Source organism: Nuphar pumila, chromosome 15, assembly GCF_984573655.1.
Source record: "Nuphar pumila chromosome 15, dmNupPumi1.hap1.1, whole genome shotgun sequence".
Taxonomy (NCBI): Eukaryota; Viridiplantae; Streptophyta; class Magnoliopsida; order Nymphaeales; family Nymphaeaceae; genus Nuphar; species Nuphar pumila.
Genome location: NC_143263.1, coordinates 989716 through 1011659, shown reverse-complemented (window position 1 = coordinate 1011659; position 21944 = coordinate 989716). Strand labels below are relative to the sequence as shown.

The window sequence follows — 21944 nt, the reverse complement described above, 5'->3', positions numbered from 1 at the left end:
ATTATTATTGAAGAATTTCATTACTCACGAGATTCATCCATTGGTAATCCTTCTTCAAAACCCCTCAAGTACATAGTCTTTGAAGAAGACAAACCTGAGAGTACTGGTTGAACATTGTTGAGCAAGATAGACAAGGCTAGCCAAAAGATAGATAGATGTAAAACTGCTTTGACTACCCTCTTGTCATCTGTAAACACATATGCGACGCTCCCACGTAACACCATGAATAAAACAAATAGTACAAAACTAATGGAAAATGAAGTGACAGGTCAAACCATGGCCTTGATTTTTGAAAAAATATCAGGTGCAATCACATTATACATTTCAAATGTACTCCTGCACTTAAAACACCTATCATCTGCGGTTGGGTACCACAGCTGGCAGTCTTCATTAAAAAGATGCACTACAATAAAAATAGACTTTTAGTGACAGTCTTTTCTGTCACTAAAGGTACAAGATCTGTCACTAAAGCCCCAAGAACCATTACTAAATGTCCTCTCACAAAAATTCTTTAGTGACAGATCAAACCATCACTAAATAAAATCTATAACAACTGTTACTTTGGTCACAGGGTACCTATAGCAACGGCTTTGGCTGACACCATAAGTCTTTGCTTTGAAAAACAATATTTTACCAATAGTGACAGTTTCAGCCATCACTAATAGCCTTTTTTGCAAAAAAATAAATAAATTTTAATTATATATTTTATATTGGTGTTTAAATCCATTTTAATTTTGTATTTACATAAATAGATGTTCAAATATTTCACTTTACATTTCTTCAAGAAGCCTTTCATCTAAGCTTTCTTGAGAGATGTTAAAAAAGAAAAAAAGAAAGAAAGAACGCAGCTTTGTTTGGAAAGTTTTGGAATGGCTGGAATTGCATTTTGATGGAATTACTTACCCATCAATCCAAGCAAAAAGTCTCGATGGGTTTACATTTTTTAAGTGGTTACTAATTCGGACTGAGACAAGGAACCCTGGACACCGTTTATCTTTGAGTAGGGCTGGTAACTGAAAGGAACCAGCCAAGCTTTGGCTGTTCGCGCTCAGCTCGTTAAGGGTCTCGGCTTATTGGTTCATCAGCTCATCATGAGCCAAGCCCGAGCTTGTTAAAGAGACAAGCTTTCTGAACCAAACACAAGTTGGCTAATTTAAAAAAAAATGTTTTTAAAGTGTTTTTTAAAGTATGATAATATATAAAATGTGCATAAAATATATAATAAACGAGCCTACACGAATTGAGCTTGCCATGTTCATGCTCAGCTCATTTACCTAAATGAGCTGGCTTTAGCTCAGCTTGCCGAGCTGAGGCAAGCCAAATGGCGAGCTGCTCATCCCGTTTCCCAGACCTATCTTTGAGATGGATGACACCCGAAACTTCAGTTTATCGAATAAATCCTAACTGTCCATATTGTAGTCGTTGAGTGAACTGCATCTCCGCACCCTTGTGGAGTCCATCAACATGTAGGGGATTCAGCTGAGAGGGGTTTTGGGTGTTGTCCATCATGAGGAAGAATAGTTTCCAAGGGTGATATTTGGTCACCATTTTGAAATCAGAAAATGAGTACGAGTAATTTGGCATATTTTTCTAAATACTCTATAATTTTTTATATTCTATTCATGTTTAAAATTGCAAATATCTAAATTTAAAAAGACCTTTTAATCTTTTGCACATGCGAACTTCCTCCTATATAAATATATGAATTTGTTCTCAAATATATAATTGTTGCATCTCTTCAATCATATGCCGAAAACTTATGGTTTTATAGTTATTGAAAAGTTTAGATCCAAGCCTATAACTTTCATGTTTTGAGTCATTAGAGTTTCTGTTTCTAAGTTTCAAAACCAGAATAGAAACATGCTTTGCACCTTCTAGGGTTGCACATTTTTTTGTATGTTTTATGCTATTTTCTGGCCACCTACACCAAAAATCTAAAAAAAATAGATCAAAACGTTAGCTTTTCACTGCTATCAAGATCACCTTGATCTAATGAGCAATTAGAAAGAAACATCATCTTGAAGGTATATTGTTCTTCATAAACATGCAAACAAAGTCCACGTAAAATATATGTGTACTATAGAAAGCTTGCATAAAATATGTGTGAACTTCTTAAAGTCCGTATAAAATATACAAGGACTTGAAGAAGTTTGCATAAAAAAATGTGCGGACCTCATTTTAAGTGAGAGTTTGCAGTACTTGACGAACAAAACGATATTTGGTGCAAACTTCGTGAGTTCCACACATGCAAAGGGTAAAAAAGACATTCAAAAACTAGTTAATTGTGATTTTGAACATAAAAGAATATAAAAAATTATAGAGTTTTTAGAGAAACACATCAAATTAGATCATTTTTCGTTTTGAAATTGGGTGTAGTGCAACTGGAGTGTTGTGCGATCGTAGAATGTCATTGCGGTTGAAGGGAAAGTTTTATAGGACGACAATTAAGCCCGCTTTACTATATGGTACAGAATATTGGGCTGCCAAGAGACATCATATTCAAAAAATGAGTGTAGCTGAGATGTGTATGCTTAGATGGATGTGTGGAAATACAATAAAAGATAAGATTCAAAACGGGGAGATACGTAAGAAGGTAGGCGTTGCATCCATTAAAAATAAGATGAGAGAGAATCGTTTACGGTGGTTTGGACATATTCGGCGAACGCCTAATGATGCTCCAATTAGAAGGATGGAGAAATGGGATAATATATTAGTTAAAAGAGGTCGGGGTAGGCCTAAGAAGACTTGGATGGAGATGATAAGAAAGGATATGAATGCTTTGAACCTCACCGAGGACATGGCATTGGATAGAAATGATTGGAGGAGAAGGATTCATGTGGAAGACCCGAAATGATTTTCTTTTTGGGTTCATATCGCCGACCCCATTTCTTTTGGGATGAAGGTGTAGTTGTTGTTGTTGTATACTCTCTTGTGGGCAAGGGAAACTTCAAGAGTTTTAACAAGCCACACACACACAAGCTAAATTTCTTCATAATTAAATCCACTTTGACAAGATTTATGGTAGAATCTGATTCAAGTTAATTCAGCCGATTCAACAGAAAAATGTGCCAAATTTTTAATAGGACCAAATCGACCCCTGTATGGTTTTTGACAAAGGGCCGATTTGATGTGAATCAGCTGATTCAGGCCGATTCAGATTGATATCAACACTGCCTCATAATGCTCCTCTATTTAGCCATCTCCGGCACATCAACATGTCAGAAATCTAGAGGTCCTCGTCTCTTGGTAGGCTGCATAACCCAAGGGAAGGCCAGGTATAACTGCATAAGGTTTACTTGTATGCCGTTCATCTTCAAGATGAAAACATGCAAAGCATTTCCAATCGATTGCCATTAAAGTGGATGGGCCCCACAAGACCTTGCAATGCCTTTCATTCTATAGATGAACAGCAGCTGCGGGCCTGCGGCTACAAAATATGGACAGCCATGATGCTCTTAAAATGTGAATGTCTTAGATGGGATTTTGGGTGGCGTTAATCGTAGTGATGAACCACAGACAATGAGCCAAGGTTCTTGGGAGACAAGAACCTCTGACCTGATCCACTCTCGAGAAACCAAGAACAAAAAAGGAAAGATCAAGAATTCTGATTGAGTGGCTAACCTCTTGAACCAACATAAAGTCATTAAGTCTGCATGAGAGCCGGTTTCGGGAGGGATACGAGAGGAGCGATGGAGGGGCATCGACATCTCCACAGATTTTAATGCTGACGCCCCTCCAATCTCCACTCCTCATCCCAAATCAGACACCAAACGGCAGAGATAATGAGGATTTGGTGAATCTCTGTCAGCCGCTTCCAACTCGGGCTCCCGAACAGAGCCTAACCCTCAAGTGTGAGTCGGATCCAAAGCACCCTGATTGCCGTCGATTGCTAAGATGAACAGCACCCAAAAACCCACCCAACGAAGGATTCTCAACCGGATGGACTCCACAAACCTTTGTGATGCTGTCCACTTTCTAGATGAACAGCATTGTGGGTTAAGAAATGGATGCCTATCCCTTAATAACAATAGTTTGCATGTGCTTTAAATAGTATCCTTAGCTCATTTGAGTTTCTGTATAAAGAGATCTTCTCAAGCATTTCATAAATCTTCACTGGTATTATACACGACATAGTAATGACTTGTGCTAGTGGTGTGACTTGTAGCATAGTCATCTCCTGTATCAGTTTCCTATTTACATATATTAGAAAAAAAAATGGATTAATAAAATCAAAACAAAGATATGTACAAAGTCTGCTGCATATAGGGCATTTTAACTTTTCACCTCTCCGGTACATCAGTTAAACTGATGCACCATGGTGTATACCCTAATCAAAGGGGTAATGAATTATACCTGCAAAGTTTGGTTATAGATTGCAGGAGTATCAAACCAAACAGCTAGGAGTTTCTTCAGATGATGGCATAAGCATAATGACAGCACGCATCATCATGAAGAGGGGTCAGTTGCAGCTTTGGATTACCGTGTTCACTTTTCTTTTCTTTTTGATACGCAAGCTGGGGTTAGGCAGAACCCTACCAGATATCTCTTAAGCCCCATGTGGCAGAGGGATTCAAACCTGGGCCTTCAGCCAGGCACAGGATCCCGTTTACCACATGGGATACCACCTCCGTGGTACTGTGTTCAGTTCTTAATTGGACCCAAATTCCCTATTCCATTGTTCAAGTTCTTCCCACTTGCTTTTCACCATGCTCGGTCTGATGACAGCCATCGCTTGCTGAAAATCATTGTATCTCAGAGGCCGCACCTATAAGGAAGTGAAATAAACATCAACATTCGTAAGCTAGGTTGAAGGTCCACAAGATGCCACCAAATTGTAAAGTGGATATCAGTTCAGCATGAATAGCTAGAAATGCATTTTAGGAAAAACAAACACTTTTTATAACAGAAATTATATCATTGTATGATGGCATCCGAGATGTTGGGTCCTGTGTAGTGCACAAAAAAAAATCATTTTTATGAGCTTTCTGAAGAAGGATCAGCACAATTATCATCTAAGACACGCTTGGCATTTTATGGTCGCTTCAAGAGGATACAACTTTTGAGGAATACAAGTCAATTAACATAGAAAAGAAAAGTTTTGGCTCTGATAAAGCTATAGGATATTTTCTCCTGTTTGGAAACAAAAGCAAGAGAAAGATTGAACTTAGCAGTTAGCAATACTTCCAGACAGCATGACAATTCAGTGATGCTCCAGCAAAACAATAAACACACAGTGTTTTCATTTACCGGAATTACAGAAGACTATCACTTGCTTGTAATATGTGAATGCAGTTAGTAATCGTGTTAATTATATGCATTAAACCTACACAAGTACTACCATACAAACATCTTGTCCACAACCAAGCATGACCAGAAACTATAAGCACCAATCTCATTCCTGGGAATTTCTCAGCTGGGTTTTGATGACAAGTTCAAGAAAAAACATACTTAGTGGTGTTGGATAGAACTTAAGAGGAAATTGGAAAAAGTTCACATAAGAAGTTTATATGATCATGACCCAGTGATCCAAAGAAGAGCCATCACTTCACTCAAATAATTCAAAACAAAGGTAAAGAGCATAGCCAAGAGCTTCAGTTGGAAATCCATCATGGATCAGACTAAACAAATAATGTGACTCATATAGAGCATAGAATCAAACTGCACAAAAGATTAAAGCAACAAAATTTATTGCATGAAAATTTTGTCATCAATAGGGAAGAGCCGAGTTACCTACCTCATTTGCCTTTACTTTGAGAATCTGTGGACCAAGTTCTCTAATAGGCATCAATGCAGCTTCTTCACACAATGCTTGTAGGTCACTACCAGAATATCCTACACATTTGGAACGCAAGCATTTCATTACTAGAGAGAAATAAGGGAGATACAAAACATGGTATTTGCAAAGTGACGTACCTTCTGTCTCCCTTACAAGTCTTTCGATATCACCATCTGTTACAGAAATAAAAAACATGGACAAATAAGTAAATCATTCACATAACAATAAAACATATAATCTAATCTATGACAAGCAGCTGTTAAGCATGACCATCAAGAACAAGCCAGATTAAATAACATAGAGCTTATTAAGTCACCTTAAAATTAGAATTCTCTGTCAATTTATGATGTCCATGCTAAAAGCATGCAGTTAATGAAAATCATATTTTGTTGATAAAAAATGAAAAATAGTGCAAACATGCAAGACAAATGTACCTGCACTTCATGAGGTTTATTGCTGAAAGAATTTAAAACGTTGAGTATTTTCCTAGTTGGTTACATAGTGTGTATATATTAAATTCACTGTGTATTAACCAAAGAAGCAAAAAAAAAAAACTATGCCCACAACATTTAAAAGGTGAAATATGCTTTGACCAAGGTTTTTTTTATTTCCATTCATACAAACATCTTGAACCCCAGAAACAATTAAAGGAAAAATCAGATATTTGCTTGCAGTCAAATCCTAAGAGTTAAAATCCAATTAGGATCAGTCCCTCACCATTTCATCCAATATGAACAGAAGGATGAAGCTCTGGATACCATTGATCTAACCTAATAGAGCTATGAAAACTCTCTGATTTCTTTCCAGCCAGGTATACAAATAGGGCAGAGAATATTATAAGCATGCATCAACATCCAGAATTGAACATCATCTAGAAAAGCAATAAAGAAAAAAATGAGATTCTTGTTCTAGATCAGATGCCCATAGTCTTTTCTGTCAAGTGTATCCTTTTGTAATTCACTGCCTTTTGCCTTTCATAGTTTATGTGATGCAGCTTTATCAAAACTATTTCTGGAAGAGCAAGAAAATGTATTACAAAACTACCACCACGATGCAGGCTGTGTTTGGAAGACGGTGTCATCACAGAGATTCACAGCAATATAGATAAGTTTTTTCCCTTGTCTGTAGCATCATCCATATGCTCTTCCTTTCTTATATATTATGTGGAACACTGACAGAGGTTTAATAAAGTATTAATGAGGGAAGTCCCCTACTGCCAGATATTCTCCCATAAGGTATCCAACTAATTAAATCAACGCTTCTTCCCAGAGCTTACAATTGACAGAAATAGGAAAATCCATGCTGGAATGTTCTCTGGAATAGAGGATGTTATCGATTGACAAACCCATTCTAAGTCATAATCATGAGCACACCATCATTGGTGTATCATTCCATTATTCAAATCCTGGAAAGCAGCAGTTAACACTCCAAAAGCATTAACAATCTATGTGGAATCATCAAATATGCACACAGTCAAATGTTGGCATAGCCTCATAATTAAAGCCATTCATTTAGGGGGACATGATAGAACTATTTTCATGTTTTACCACTTACAGTCTTACACAAACCAAGAATTCCTCCTTAGCAAGGGAAAGCATGAATATTTACACTCCCAACCATTTTAGATACAGATTCCCACCATACAAAATGCAAATTTCAGCAAAAGAAAAAAAGACGGTCAATGTACATCTCCAAACTACATCACTTCCTTTTTGGCAAGAGTATATTTCAGTACATTAAGATTAGCCACAGCACTATTCCGAAAGGATTCTTGCTTTCAGTAGAGTAAATCTCACATTTCACTACAATCATACAATTCTAGCAAACTGTGTCATTTTGATGGAAGCTAGCAACAATCATCCTGATAGAAACTTACATGAGAACCGAGAATAGTAAGATATGCCTGATTAAAGGTAAAAGTATCATTTTACCAGGTAAAGAAAAAGCTTGACCCTTAAGCTGATGTTTGAGAAGAAGCCTTCTAACTCTTTCATCAGGTAGGGGAATATATATTCTCTTCACCTGGCCATATTTAATATGCAATTAGATCTGTTTAATGTTCAAGGCTCGAGACTTCCAAAACAAATAGAAGAATTCAAAAAAAAAAAACAAGGCCACTTGTTGTAGGAGTCATGGATTCAGAGAGAGAGAGAGAGAGAGAGAGAGCATAGTCATGAATATCGCAGCCAATTTTGAAAATATTGCAGTATTGCCACAATATAACAAAAGCAATTAAATAGATAAACTATTGTGACATTTTCAAAATATCAAAAATTCAAAATGGAGTCCACATTGGAACAAACAAAACTTTCTTAAAGACTGCATACAAAAATGAAATACATATTAGAACCTATGTAGTTAAAAGCCCAGACTAGGCACCGACTAGTCCGCCTAGTCGATCTAGGCTAAGTAAAACGCCTAGGATTTGCAATTCCTAGGTGGGTACTTTAAAAGGTACCAATTTTGCCGACTAGGCACCGACTAAGGCGCCTAGTCGAAGACTAAGCTGCCTCTGCCTAGGCACGAGGGCAGTTTAGTTATTTATTATTCATATATATATATATATATATATATATATATATATATATATATACAACAACAACTACGCCTTCATCCCAAAACAATTGGGGTCGGCGATATGAACCAACAAAGAAAATCATTCTGGGTCTTCCACATGAATCCTTCTCCTCCATTCATTTCTATCCAATGCCATGTCCTCGGTGAGGTTCAAAGCATTCATATCCTTTCCTATCACCTCCATCCATGTCTTCCTAGGCCTACCCCGACCTCTTTTAACTAATATATTTTCCCATTTCTCCATCCTTCTAACTGGAGCATCATTAGGCCTTCGTCGAATATGTCCAAACCACCGTAAACGATTCTCTCTCATCTTATTTTCAATGGGTGCAACACCTACCTTCTTACGTATCTCCTCGTTCTGAATCTTATCTTTTATTGTATTTCCACACATCCATCTCAGCATACGCATCTCAGCTACACTCATTTTTTGAATATGATGTCTCTTGGCAGCCCAACATTCCGTACCATATAGTAAAGCGGGCCTAATAGTCATCCTATAAGCTTTCCCTTCAACCGCAATGGCATTCTACGATCGCACAACACTCCAGTTGCACTCTTCTATTTCATCCACCCAACATTTATCCTATGATTTACATCTCCATCAATTTCTCCATACTTTTGAATGATATATATATATATATATATTGTTATTTTTTTGTATATATATAATTATATGTATGTGTGTGTTTGCGTGATTTGTTCTGCGAAATCATGAAAACATGCTTAGTTATTATATTTATATGTGTGTGTGTTACTTTGCTTTTGGGATTTTTCTATGAGACATTTAAAGCATGCACAATTAATTTAAACTGATTATGTTTTTTATGTATGCGTGTGTTACTTTGTTTCTGATGATTTTTTCTATAAAATCCTGAAAGCATGTTTAGCATTATGAATTATGTAATATGCTATTTATATGTATGTGTTATTGTGCTTTTGTGGAAGGTTGAAAGCATATTTTGTTGATTACACTGAATATGTTATTAATAATTGAATATATATATATGTATGTATTTTTGTACAATTATATATGTATATTCTGGTTATGTATATTAATATAATTTGTGAAAGCATGTGTAATTTTGTACTTGTGTAATGAAATCATCTTATTAGTAAAAGAACTAAAAATATTTTTGTGTATATTTTGTGTACCTTTTTTATATTTAATTGGGGTACCAACTAGTCCCGCCTAGTCCTCGACTAGTCTTTTTTAGGGTTCTACAGACTAGGCACCGCCTAGCGCTTTTGACTACATAGATTAGAACATACACAGGATCTTTTCAATGAAATATGTCATCACATGCTCTTTAAAGGCACCACAATGATCAGGTTTGGATTCATAAAAGAAGACACTGATGCTTATCTAAGACCATAAATAGAGCTCTCCAACACAATAAGCATACATTCATAACTTCATATCTAGCAAATGCTCAAGGAATAATACAGCTTCTACATTCAACTAATAATCTAATACTCGCACACAAAGAGTTTACTAAAGAACAATCTAACTCTAACCTTCATTTTATTGAAGCCTTCAATACACTAGAGATACAATCATTCATGTAAGAAAGCATAATATTATGCAAACAACCAAAATATGAGTTGTACATAGTATGATTTGCTCTGTTCATACAGTACCTCATTCAATTAAATAATGTTGGTGGGCAGGGTTACCCTTATCACCCTTATCAGACATGTTTCCCAAAATACCTAGCTTCTCTTTAATGAAATGTCCAAAGGAATGTGGAGAAAAGACTTGTGAAGTTGTTTGCCTCCTATCAAGGAGAAGAAGTGGGGGAACAAGAAACCTTCACCTTCAGCTTGGAATCAGGTCTTTCTCCCAGCTACTTTGGGTGGTCTAAGAATTTTTTTTTATAGGAAGGTTGGGCTAATGGTTCTTGTTACCCTAAATGACACATTGCATTTTGAGACTCACTAGGAGTTTATCTAGTTGCATCCAACTGAAACAGGATTCAGGAATCTGCAGAGGATGGCTTCTGGTTCTCGAGGATTTTAAGGAAAGAATTGGAGTTCAACTGGGTGAAGGTTGGCACATCCGAATTTGACCAAATCCACAGATTAACTCCCTTATTCTAAAGGTATCTTTGCCTTTGACCTGTGCTCCAGTGAGATGTAAGGAACAACTTGTTGCTGAACACTGGTTGGAAAATTGGGGATTGGGATGCCAGATTAGGAGGCATCATGGAGGCAGATGTAAGCAATGAACAGACCTTATGATTCTTTTCAATAAGTGAAGCCCAATAGAAAATGAAGCTGGTACTGTGTGGAGCGTAGGATCGGTTCTTCGGGTATGTTCTCTTTAAAATCTTGTTATTCGTCTCTTTGGAATCCTCAGATCTTGCATTTCCCAGGAAAGTAAAATGTAGCCCTGTTCTGAATCCATAATCAGCAGATTTTTTTTTTTGAGAAAATATAAGATCAATTTATATCGGTAACAAGGGGCCACCAGAACTAACATCGACTACAAGGAGTTAGAAATAGATAATGATTTCCTACTATAGATGGCACAATCCAATTTAGATCCAAACCATGCCACTTTTCTTTTGCACAAAGATAATTGTCGGCCTGGATCCTGCCATAGTCAGAAGACTTAGAACTACTATTTGAAAAGTTATCTTCAAAGGTTCTTGTCTTCATTTCTGCCTAGCACTATCACTACGAGACTACCGTCATGCTTAAAATAACCACCAATGACACAGTGTCACCACTCCCCATCCAGAGAAAAAATTTGAAGAAAACTGCTTGAGAAGTTGCAGCTTCTAACAAGTCTTTCTTTTTGGTTGCTGGATAAGTTTTAACACTTGACACTTCCTATAATAATGGAAACTATCTTAAATACAATACTACTTATATTGCTAAAGTAACAAATAGAAGAGAGTTCTAGGCTGACAACATTTTTAATATGAATCTTCGACATAAGAAATCCTTGCAGTTCATTGCCTATTCAAATATTTGAAAAATCCTCAAGTGTTTCCTCTGGAAACAAATCATGCTAATGGCACACGTCCATTAATACTAAATTTGAAAATACAGATTTGCCTACAAATCAGGATATACATCTCCATCAAGGAAAACCTTTCCATGTAAAAGAAACAATAAGACATTGTGTTTAGGAATTTAAGCAACAGGAGATGATATACAAATTGACCATTCCCGTGCCACACATGCATAACTGGCTAATGATATGAATGCAGACACATTCGAATTTAAGTTCAGCATGCGTGATAGCCAATTCTTACCAATCTCCTGAGAACAGCATCATCCAATTCTTGAGGCTTATTAGTCGCACCTGAACAACCACACAAGAAGATCCAACAAGAACAAGCATTTAGTTACTAGCCACCAAAAGCATGTGTTACGTCCTGATACAGAATAATCAGCAATAATATCAAACAATATGATACAAAGTTTAAGCTACGAAAAGGCAGTATAAATTTTATAAAACAATAAATGAAATTTAGGCCAAGAATTCTAATGATAAACAGTGGCATAAACAGTATGTGTAAACTAAAAACTCTCCAGAAAAATCAAGATATTTCAATATTAATCAGTACAGAAAAATAAGCAAGCTATGACAAAAGAAGCAAAATTTTACAGAAAGGAATCGGTAGTGAGTCATTAGTTTCCACTGAGGAGAAGCAATGACTTTAAGGGGGGGGGGGGGGGGGGGGGTTCAGTTGCAATCACATGCAAGCTCCACAGCTCTCCCAATTCTTCATAGACAACCACAGAGTTAAGCCAAGAACTGCAGATAAAGACATAAGCTCCATACCATCAGACTCTAAGGGCTGATCCTCTTTTCTATGTGTTAACATCCTCAGTAGGACACTACAATTTTCTGAAACTTTCTTTCAATATTCAAAGATATTGGTATATTTGATGCTGTGGATAAAGGAAAAAGCTAGACTGGTAAAGACATAAGCTCCATACCATCAGACTCTAAGGGCTCTTTTCTACGTGTTAACATCCTCAGTAGGACACTACAATTTTCTGAAATTTTCTTTCAATATTCAAAGATATTGGTATATTTGATGCTGTGGATAAAGGAAGCAACTAGACTGGTAAACAACGGACAGTGGTAGTGAACATCATAGTGAGATAGGGAAGCCAGGGCGGCAAGGTTAGTTCTTCATGTATGTAGCACCAAAAAAGATTGTTTAAAATCACTGGAAGGCAATGAGAAGTTACAGATATACCTATTATTAGTTCCTCAGATTTGCAGGGCATTTCTATGTTGCTGATGTATTAAACAGGTACATCAACCATTGCACTTGCTGTATCTGAAAACTCATCTGCCAAGAAGAAAGCATAAAGGTGTCCCTTGCCCATGAGTAGACAATTCTGTTTATCTACTGTTGATGAAAACAATTTCACGATGGCCAATCTGGCTAATAGAATTGCATTTCCTAGTTGTTAGAATTGATAGGTGCTCAATCGTTCATTTGAATAAATTGAAACCTTTCTTATTGGATGATCATGATATTTGCCAAAGGTCGAAATTTTTTATCAATGGAGGAACAACATCAGCATTTTTGTTCAATAAGATACCAAAGTGGATGATTGACTCACTCTATACTAGGAATAATCACAGGAAATTCTTTGATAACACCGATTCCTATTTCTCAACGATATCCCACAATCAGTACAATTGGTTGAATCCCATGAAACCATTTTATAGAATTTCATTGATATATTCTTTTTATAAAGAAAATTTACTTTGATTAACACACATCACTTTGGCTTATATTCTAACAAAAGATTCCCTTTTTTATGCAGAAAGGACCCGCATCGATTAATGAAATAAATCAAATGGACAGGCATGTTGACAAACATATAACACTAGAAAATGCCAACCATGAATTTCATAAAGAATAAGAACAAAACATATAAAACTTCATGCTAAGAATGAGAAAATGTCATTGAACAAGGATATATAAGTGGAAACACACATTATAACAATATGTTGAACTTCTCCAGAAATAGGAGGACAATATAATGACAAAACACCATTGGAGGTAAGACATGTGAGGTTAGTACAGGAGAAGAAGCATATACAAAGAGAACATGCTCCTTGACTCTTGACGCAAAATTTGTCAAGTGTTAAAAGCTACAAGCTAAACTTTCTAACTCCTTAACCTTAAGAACCTACATTCAGTGTAAACTTGCACAGCCCATGCCCAAATCTAGTCCGTGAAAGCAATAGGTAGAAATTCATCTACCAGCTCAAAAAATGTGTTACCACTTACCAGATGCATGTGAAAATGCATAGGTAAACCAGAATTTCTGAAGATATTTATATTTTTTCAGTGAATACATATATAACATAATCATACAATTAAGAAGCATTAGTTGCAATATGCAGCAAGCCTCTGTTATTATGCCATGAAACTTACTCAATGTAGAGGAAACATTTGGTTCATAAAAGTTAGTTCACATATGATCATAACGATATTACTCTCTGAGCTTTTTAATTAGGAATTGCATAACATTAAGCAAAAAACGTGAAAAGAAATATAGCCAATACTTCATACTTAGGGGAATGAGTTAAGTGGCTTGCCTATGACAATTACAAGATCATTTGAATTAGATGCCACACCATCAAACTGAACTAAGAACTCTGATTTCAATCTTCTGCTTGCCTCGTTCTCATTGGCCACTCTTGCAGACAAGACACTATCAATCTGCACGATTAGTATCAAACATAAGATTTCTGCAAGGTAGTTTAATTAATAGCACTGGGAATGTAAGATTCTCAAGACACATAAGATTTAGAGCAAGCAAATAAGCATGTTTTTGGGTATATACTAAGCAGATAAGAAGAAAAAATTCAACAAATCACACAACAGAGCAGCAAAACCTTTTAATTATTGATAAGCATAATCTAGGCATCAGCTGATTATTCTCTTAAATTAACTTATATATATGAGAAAATATATGGTGGTTCTATACCATGATACCTTATGGTGGTATGCACTCTTGTTTGTACGGATCTAACCATCAAATGGTAAATCTAACCATACAGGTGTTTAGTATGGTGTATTTAATATGTTAGAAGGTTTTATCATGTCTAATACACCATCAGATTCTTTTTTTAGATGGTGAAAAATCAACTGCTCACAATTCATGAAAATAGGGGTGGTTTAGAAATGGAATAAAACATCCCATTTGAGTCAACTTTAACACATGAAATAGTAAATAGGACATGCTAAACATCATCCAAAGGTTAGATTTCGTGTTTGGAGCTTAGATCTATGTAAATCAAGTGTCTAAGCACCATATATATAACCACTAAGAGGCGTTTGGACAATGCTTAAAACTAGGTTGAAAACCTGGTTTTGGGTGTTAACCTGGTTTATTACAGAAAGCCCGGTTTTGTGCACTGGTTGGTTGCCACGAAACTGATTTGTGAAAAACTGCCCTCCCAAACTTTTTTTGCCCCAAACGAAGTTTATCAAGGAATGGGTGCCCACATCCCCCCTCCCATTCCTCTTCTTCCTCCTCACCACGAGACTCACCATAATGCAACACCATCCAGCCATTTTCTGGAAGAACATTAAGAAATGAATCATATGGCACCATCTGATGAGGACAGTACCATCCTGACCATTTTTTAACTGGTCGGTGGCTGGAGGACATCCATACATTTTCTCTCTTTTTTACCATAACCAACCAGTGGCTGGCAAATGACGGAGTGGTGTCAAACTTATCTCTTTCTCTTTTCAGTTTTCTGGCCGTAACCAGCCACCGCACAAACATATTATGGCCAGAAGGTGGCTGATTAGTGAGAGACGGTAGCCACCAAGACTGGAAAACGGTGGGACGGCACCACCCATGTGTCTGATAATACCTCACAGCTGTTTTGTGACCATTGGGTGGCCAGGAAACAACTGGGAAAAAAATCTAAAAAGACCTAATTTGAAGGTTTTGTCATCCAAACACAACTCTAAAACCAGACTTTGGTAAACCTGAGTTTGTCAAAACCTGGGTTTGGTAAACCCAGGTTTTGGAATGTGTCATCCAAACAATAGTGCCTAACTTTTTATTAACTTATCCAGCAGAACAAGAGTGATATGCAAACTCATAAACTAAGATGCAAAAGATATAGGCCCTTGCAATATATTAAATTCCATAATCTTCATTCTTCAAAAAGGGTAGAAGTCTCAAGCAAGATGCTTAAAATTGAAGAGATAGGATGAAGAATATATAGTTCCTCATTGGACCTTTTCTCTTTTACTTCTGAAAAAGCCCATGTTAAGAAGAGAAGGAAAGTCCTTAAACATGACCTAAAACATGAAAACTGCTATCAATTTGAACAAATTTGCAACAAAATCAGCTTTCAAATGTTTATTTCTCAAAATGGACACAAAGCATTAGACATGTGGCAAAAACTGTCAGATGAAATATATAAAAATTCTCCAAGTTGATAAAAAATACAACAACTACGCCTTCATCCCAAAACAATTGATGTCGGCGATATGAACCAAAAAAGAAAATCATTCTGGGTCTTCCACATGAATCCTTCTCCTCCAATCATTTCTATCCAATGCCATGTCCTCGGTGAGGTTCAAAGCATTCATATCCTTTCCTATCATCTCCATCCAAGTCTTCCTAGGCCTACCCCGGCCTCTTTTAACTAATATATTTTCTAATGTCTCCATCCTTATAACTGGAGCATCATTAGGCCTTCGCCGAATATGTTCAAATCACCGTAAATGATTCTCTCTCATCTTATTTTCAATGGATGCAACGCCTACCTTCTTATGTATCTCCTCGTTCTGAATCTTATCTTTTATTGTATTTCCACACATCCATCTAAGCATACGCATCTCAGTTATACTCATTTTTTGAAAATGATGTCTCTTGGCAGCCCAACATTCCGTACCATATAGTAAAGCGGGTCTAATTGTCGTCCTATAAAACTTTCCCTTCAACCGCAATGGCATTCTACGATCGCACAACACTCCAGTTGCACTTTTTCATTTCATCCACCCAACCTTTATCCTATGATTTACATCTCCATCAATTTCTCCATACTTTTGAATGATAGATCCCAAATATTTGAAACAATCATCCACCGGTATTTCTTGCTCACCAAGATTCACTACACTCTCATCACTACTTCGTTGCTTACTAAACCGACATTCTATATATTTTGTCTTACTCTTACCCAACTTAAAACCTCTTGCTTCAAATGCCTGTCTCCATAATTCTAACTTAGCATTAACCCCCAGCTCTAGACTCATCAATCAAAACAATATCATCAGCAAACAACATACACCACGATACACTTTCTTGAATTGATCTCGTAAGCTCATCCATCACTATAGCAAATAGGAAAGGGCTTAAAGCAAATCCTTGATGTAACCCAATCGTTATAGGAAAATTGGTTGTCACCCCTCCACAAGTGCAGACATTGGTTACTACTCCTTCATACATATCTTTAATTACACTAATGTACTTGAGAGAAACATCTTTCTTCATCATTGTCCACCAGAGAACGTCCCTAGGTACTCTATCGTATGCCTTCTCCAAATCAATAAAAAACATATGCAAATCTTTGTTCTTCTCTCTATATCTCTCATTAAGTTGTCTAAGAAGATGTATAGCTTCCATAGTGGATCTCCCAGGCATAAAACCAAATTGATTCTCCGATATCATGACAACCTTCCTCAACCTAGACTCAATCACCTTCTCCCAAAGTTTCATAGTATGACTCATGAGTTTTATACCACGATAGTTTGTGCAATCTTGTATATCACTGTTATTCTTATATAGAAGCACCAAAGTACTCTTCCTCCACTCATTAGGCATCTTATTTGTCTGTCAAATCTTGTTAAAAAGATTTGTCAACCATTCTAAACTTTTCTCTCCCAAGCATTGTCAAGCCTCGATAGGTATACCATCTGGGCCAACTGCCCTTCTTGATTTCATTTTCTTCAATGTCTCTGCAATTTCTTTCTTTTGAATCTTACGCATGAAGTCACGATTTATCTCCTGAAAAGGAATGGAGAAGTCTCCAAGATCCTGAGCATGACTTCCATTAAATAGCTTATCAAAATAATTTTTCCATCTCTCCTTAATCTCCTCATCTTTGACTAAAACCCTTTGCGCTTCATCTTTGATACATCTAACCATACCCAGATCCCTCGATTTCCTATCTCTCATCTTTGCAAGCCTATAAATATCCTTCTCGCCCTCTTTGGTATCCAACTTGTCATAAACCTCCTTATATACCTTATCCTTAGCGTTTTGAACTATTTTTTTAGCTTCCTTCTTTGCTATCATATACTTCTCCAAATTCTCATTATCATGACTCTTACTTAGATTTCTATAACACTCTCTTTTAACCTTAATATCTAATTTGACATCCTCGTTCCACCATGATGTATCCTTACCTAGCGGTGCACCGCCTTTAGACTCATCCAATACCTCCTTAGCTACATTTCTCATGCCACCCGCTATCTTATTCCACATTGATTCTGAATCCTCCTCGAGACACCAATCAACTTCCTTAACTACCTGCTCTACAAACATTCCTTGCTTAGCTCCTTTCAGTGCCCACCACTTAATTCTAGAATCTATCATATGTCTATCCCTTTTGCGGCATTGTCTAATTCTAAGATCTAAAATTAAGACTCTATGTTGTGTAGCTACACTTTCTCCCGGTATAACCTTACAATCGATGCAACAACCCCTATCTCTCTTTCTAAGTAGAAAAAAATCTATCAGACTCGTATTAACATCGAGACACCAATCAGCTTCCTTAACTAACTGCTCTACAAACATTCCTTGCTTAGCTCTTTTCAGTGCCCACCACTTAATTCTAGAATCTATCCTATGTCTATCCCTTTTGCGGCATTGTCTAATTCTAAGATCTAAAATTAAGACTATGTTGTGTAGCTACACTTTCTCCCGGTATAACCTTACAATCGATGCAACAACCCCTATCTCTCTTTCTAAGTAGAAAAAAATTTATCTGACTTGTATTAACCCCACTTTTAAATGTTACTAGGTGAGACTCCCTCTTCCTAAACCAAGTGTTTGCTAAGATCATATCATAGGACAAACCAAAATCTAAAATCCTTTCTCCACTTTCGTTTTTTTCTCCTATACCATAGCCTCCATGGATACTCTCAAATTCATCCCTACTAATGCCTACATGTCCATTAAGGTCACCGCCGATGAAAAGCTTTTCTCCATAAGATATCCCTTGTACTACTCCATCTAAATCTTTCCAAAATTGGCGCTTAATGGAATCATCTAAACCTGCTTGAGGTGCATAAATATTAATAATATTAATAATGATGTCAATATGTAGATCTGTTGATCAAAAATAAATTTTCCAAATTTTTGGTTTTCGAGTTACCACTCTGTAGATCTAAGAGATCATGATGTCAATCATATACAAGTTTTTGAGTTACTATCTGGAACGCATATGAAATGATAAAATGCAAATCTTATTACAAGTGAAAACCACAAATCCATCCAGGTGATTAAGACAAATGCACAAGCAGTCACCCACCTTGTATAAACATTACTAACTTAGATAGGATTTGTAACCTTGTTGATATTTCAATGTGCTTCAAAAATGAGGGACTAGGCTTATTTTATTCTACTCCAAATCAACCTATTGATTTAATAAATTTAATCTTCTTTCAAGAAATAAACCACTATCTCTTCATTCAGTAAAGAAATCCTTATACAATTTTGAAGAAAGACAATTCTCACATCTCTCAAAAACAAGCATAGATCATCAATCCATGTGGACAGAAACCATAACACTACACCAACAAGCTTTCTCACACATTTTGAAATGCAGTTGGGTTTGAAAAGTAAGTTCTCCAAATTTTGATTTTCTGCTCTTTAGCCATTCACAAAATTGATTTCTGAAGATTAGTATGTAAGCTCTTGATCAAATATAGATTCAGGGCATTCTCCATGAGATCCAAGTAAGAAATGTATAAATTGGTGGGTAGATATGAATTATTGATGGCCTGGACAACTAAGTAGGAATGCCTCTATTGGTAGCCTTGTAATATTACGAAAACATGCAACACATTCTCAGGAATAACTCATGAATTCAATGACTTGGGTTTTTTTACCAACAAAAGAAAAAAGATTATTAACATTCAAGCTTCGATGTTCACACACAATTGAAGCTGGTAAACTACATGGACATACTATCATTGGGAATAAAAAAATAAAAAACTACATGGACACACCTCATCCATAAAAATAACTGATGGTTGCCTAGCAATGGCAACGGAGAAAAGAGTCCGCATAAGCTTTTCTGCCTCTCCCACCTATTGCAGTGTAAATCTAATAAAATATTTGTACATAAGAAATAACACTACACATCAATATTCAGAGATACGTGGAGTGGCTATGCAGTAAATGCCGCACCCATTTTGAGGTCAAGGAAGATGCTGAAATATTGAAAAATGTTGCTTCCGCCTCGGAGGCAACAGCTTTTGCAAGCATGGTTTTTCCGTTTCCAGGCGGACCAAAAAGAAGCAATCCTGTGTGTGGAAAAGGAATCTTGCTTAGAAATGTAAATCAAAACAGACTTTTCTGCAAATATATATTTGACATTGAATACCTCTAGCCGGCCTCCGCAGGCCAATAAATAAGTCTCTTCTCTTTGTTGGAAGGATAACCATTTCTAACAATGCTTGTTTTGCTTTATCAAGACCAGCTGTACAGAAATCGAGAAGAGAGAGTTACTACCAGTTTGATCTCCACATCCAACCAGTCATAGCAGACAACATGCACGTTACTCACCAACATCATCCCATTTGACGGCAGGACTTCTGTCCATGATCACGCTATTTACCATTTCAACAAGTTTAGCATCATAGCCATTAATAGATTCTTGTTTAGATTGCGAGCTCCCAATAGAATTCACATTTGAGCTCCTAGTGGTATTAACTGATTTTGGAAGAACAACACTTGAGGTGGCATTAATGGGTTTCTTCAATGAAGTATTCCTTGGGGTAGACTTTGTAGATGGAGATGTACTTGAGGATGTATGGCCAGAGACTGGCTGCGATAGGAACTCCCAAAAGAATTAAATCAACAAACTATTGCGATGAAATTTACATATTACACGAAGAAAGTCTGAACTATACGGCCATAGTTTATACACAAATCTCAAAATCAAAGAAAATAAATTGCTATGTACCTTATCTATCCTTGTGCCACCACGAACTAAAAATCAACATATGAAAACAAGAAAAAGTAAAATAAGTTTAACTCCTGTAGCCTGAAACTAAGTAAACAAACAATAAAATCATCCGGGAAAAAAAATAAAAAGGTCTTTTGTTTTCTAATGGCGGAAAGATGGAAGATTAATCCAAAACCTGTCCGTTTACTAAGAACTTTCAGCCTGTCTAAAACTTGTCCTTCCCACTTCAATATCTTTTGATAATAGGAGTTCACCTTCTCCTGCTCACTTCACCAAAACACCATTAATGAACTTCAGTGACACGAAACTTATGCTTAAACCCTTAAACATCAAAACTGAAACAGAAACTCGGATTAATCTATGTAGAATCTACAGCCTCTGAGTCAGGAAGAAACTGCAAACGGTGAAAACCAAAACCCTAATGGTGTCTTTGCATTCATCGCATTTGATGAGAACGGAATCCAATTCCACCAAAACTCTTCATCGCAAATGAGAGGAAAAGAATAATTCGATCGAATTGGAGTCCCATTCCTCCGAATTCCACAACAACGAAACGCGATCGAACCGTCGAATTACCTAGAGGAGACGAAGGAGGAAGCCCTCGCGGACTTGGCCTCGGAGAGGATCGATCGCGCGTTGTTGTAATGAACGACCGCGTCGTCTACCAGACCCCATTCCTCGGCGCGGACGGCCTTGTCGATCTCCTCCTTCGCGAGGTCGAAGTACCCCTTGAGCTTGTACGCGACCCTCTCGTTCGAGACGGGCGGAGGGACGCCGTCCATACTTTGATCGTGCGCGGGGGGGCGCTGCTCATCCGAGACCGGATCGGATCGTCCGGAGAGTAAGGAACCCAGGGAGTCGACGAGGCCTCTGAGATAATAGCTCATCCCTCAGAACGCAAGCATACCGAAACAGTCACCCTCCTCTTCTTCTTTTTCTTCTTCTTCACGCAGGCGAAGACGAAGACGAGAGTTCGATTCTCGTAATTACGCGAAATGTAAGACGTGTTCTTGTAAAAAAATTATTTTATCTTGAAAGAGATAGAAAAATACGCCTAGCTTTGGACTATTCACAAACACAAAAAAAAAATTTAAGTATTACAAATACATGCCTAATTTTTGAGAATTGCTTTAACTGGGCGTTTATTCGCAATATCTCAAAAGATGAGCTTTCGTGCTGATAAATAGGCCAAAGTTAAGCATATTTTTGCAAGTGTTTTATATATATATATATATATATAAAGGGTAAATATTAATGAGCTAGAAATGATAGGTGCTAAGTTGTATTGATTTTGAGTAATAAAATTTTAGTACATTGTGGGCCATTGATTTTTGGATCACTTTAAAACTTAATTACTTATCATAATTTACTCAAAATAAGTTT

At 36.8% G+C, this 21944-nt stretch overlaps 1 protein-coding gene across 3 annotated transcripts; it reads right to left on the bottom strand.

The window, feature by feature from the left end:
• Window positions 1-4076: 4076 nt before the first annotated feature.
• On the bottom strand, window positions 4077-21448 carry LOC149814047 (uncharacterized). 3 transcript variants are annotated; one of them, XM_089990389.1, is made up of 13 exons: window positions 21138-21448; window positions 20737-20828; window positions 20559-20584; window positions 20159-20420; window positions 19977-20072; window positions 19781-19896; window positions 19600-19680; window positions 13935-14058; window positions 11617-11666; window positions 7708-7798; window positions 5914-5949; window positions 5735-5832; window positions 4077-4765 (listed from the first exon to the last, which is right to left on the bottom strand). In XM_089990389.1, the coding sequence occupies exons 1-13, from the start codon at window positions 21446-21448 to the stop codon at window positions 4649-4651; spliced, it is 1500 nt and encodes a 499-aa protein (XP_089846515.1). In that variant the 3' UTR covers window positions 4077-4648. The 3 variants fall into 3 exon arrangements, with proteins under 3 accessions (XP_089846515.1, XP_089846517.1, XP_089846516.1); XM_089990391.1 differs by lacking the exon at window positions 20559-20584 and having other exon boundaries at window positions 20159-20391; window positions 20685-20828; XM_089990390.1 differs by lacking the exon at window positions 20559-20584 and having other exon boundaries at window positions 20711-20828.
• Between the last annotated feature and the right edge of the window lie 496 nt (window positions 21449-21944).

Bases quoted from the DNA above. Each gene is read 5' to 3' on its own strand.
- LOC149814047 (XM_089990390.1), bottom strand. From the start codon at position 21,448: ATGAGCTATTATCTCAGAGGCCTCGTCGACTCCCTGGGTTCCTTACTC. The intron at 19,897-19,976 runs GTATTCAATGTC...TTCCACACACAG, and splicing joins CCTGCGGAGGCCGGCTAGAG to GATTGCTTCTTTTTGGTCCG. The intron at 14,059-19,599 runs GTGTGTCCATGT...CTAATCGTGCAG, and splicing joins CAGTTATTTTTATGGATGAG to ATTGATAGTGTCTTGTCTGC.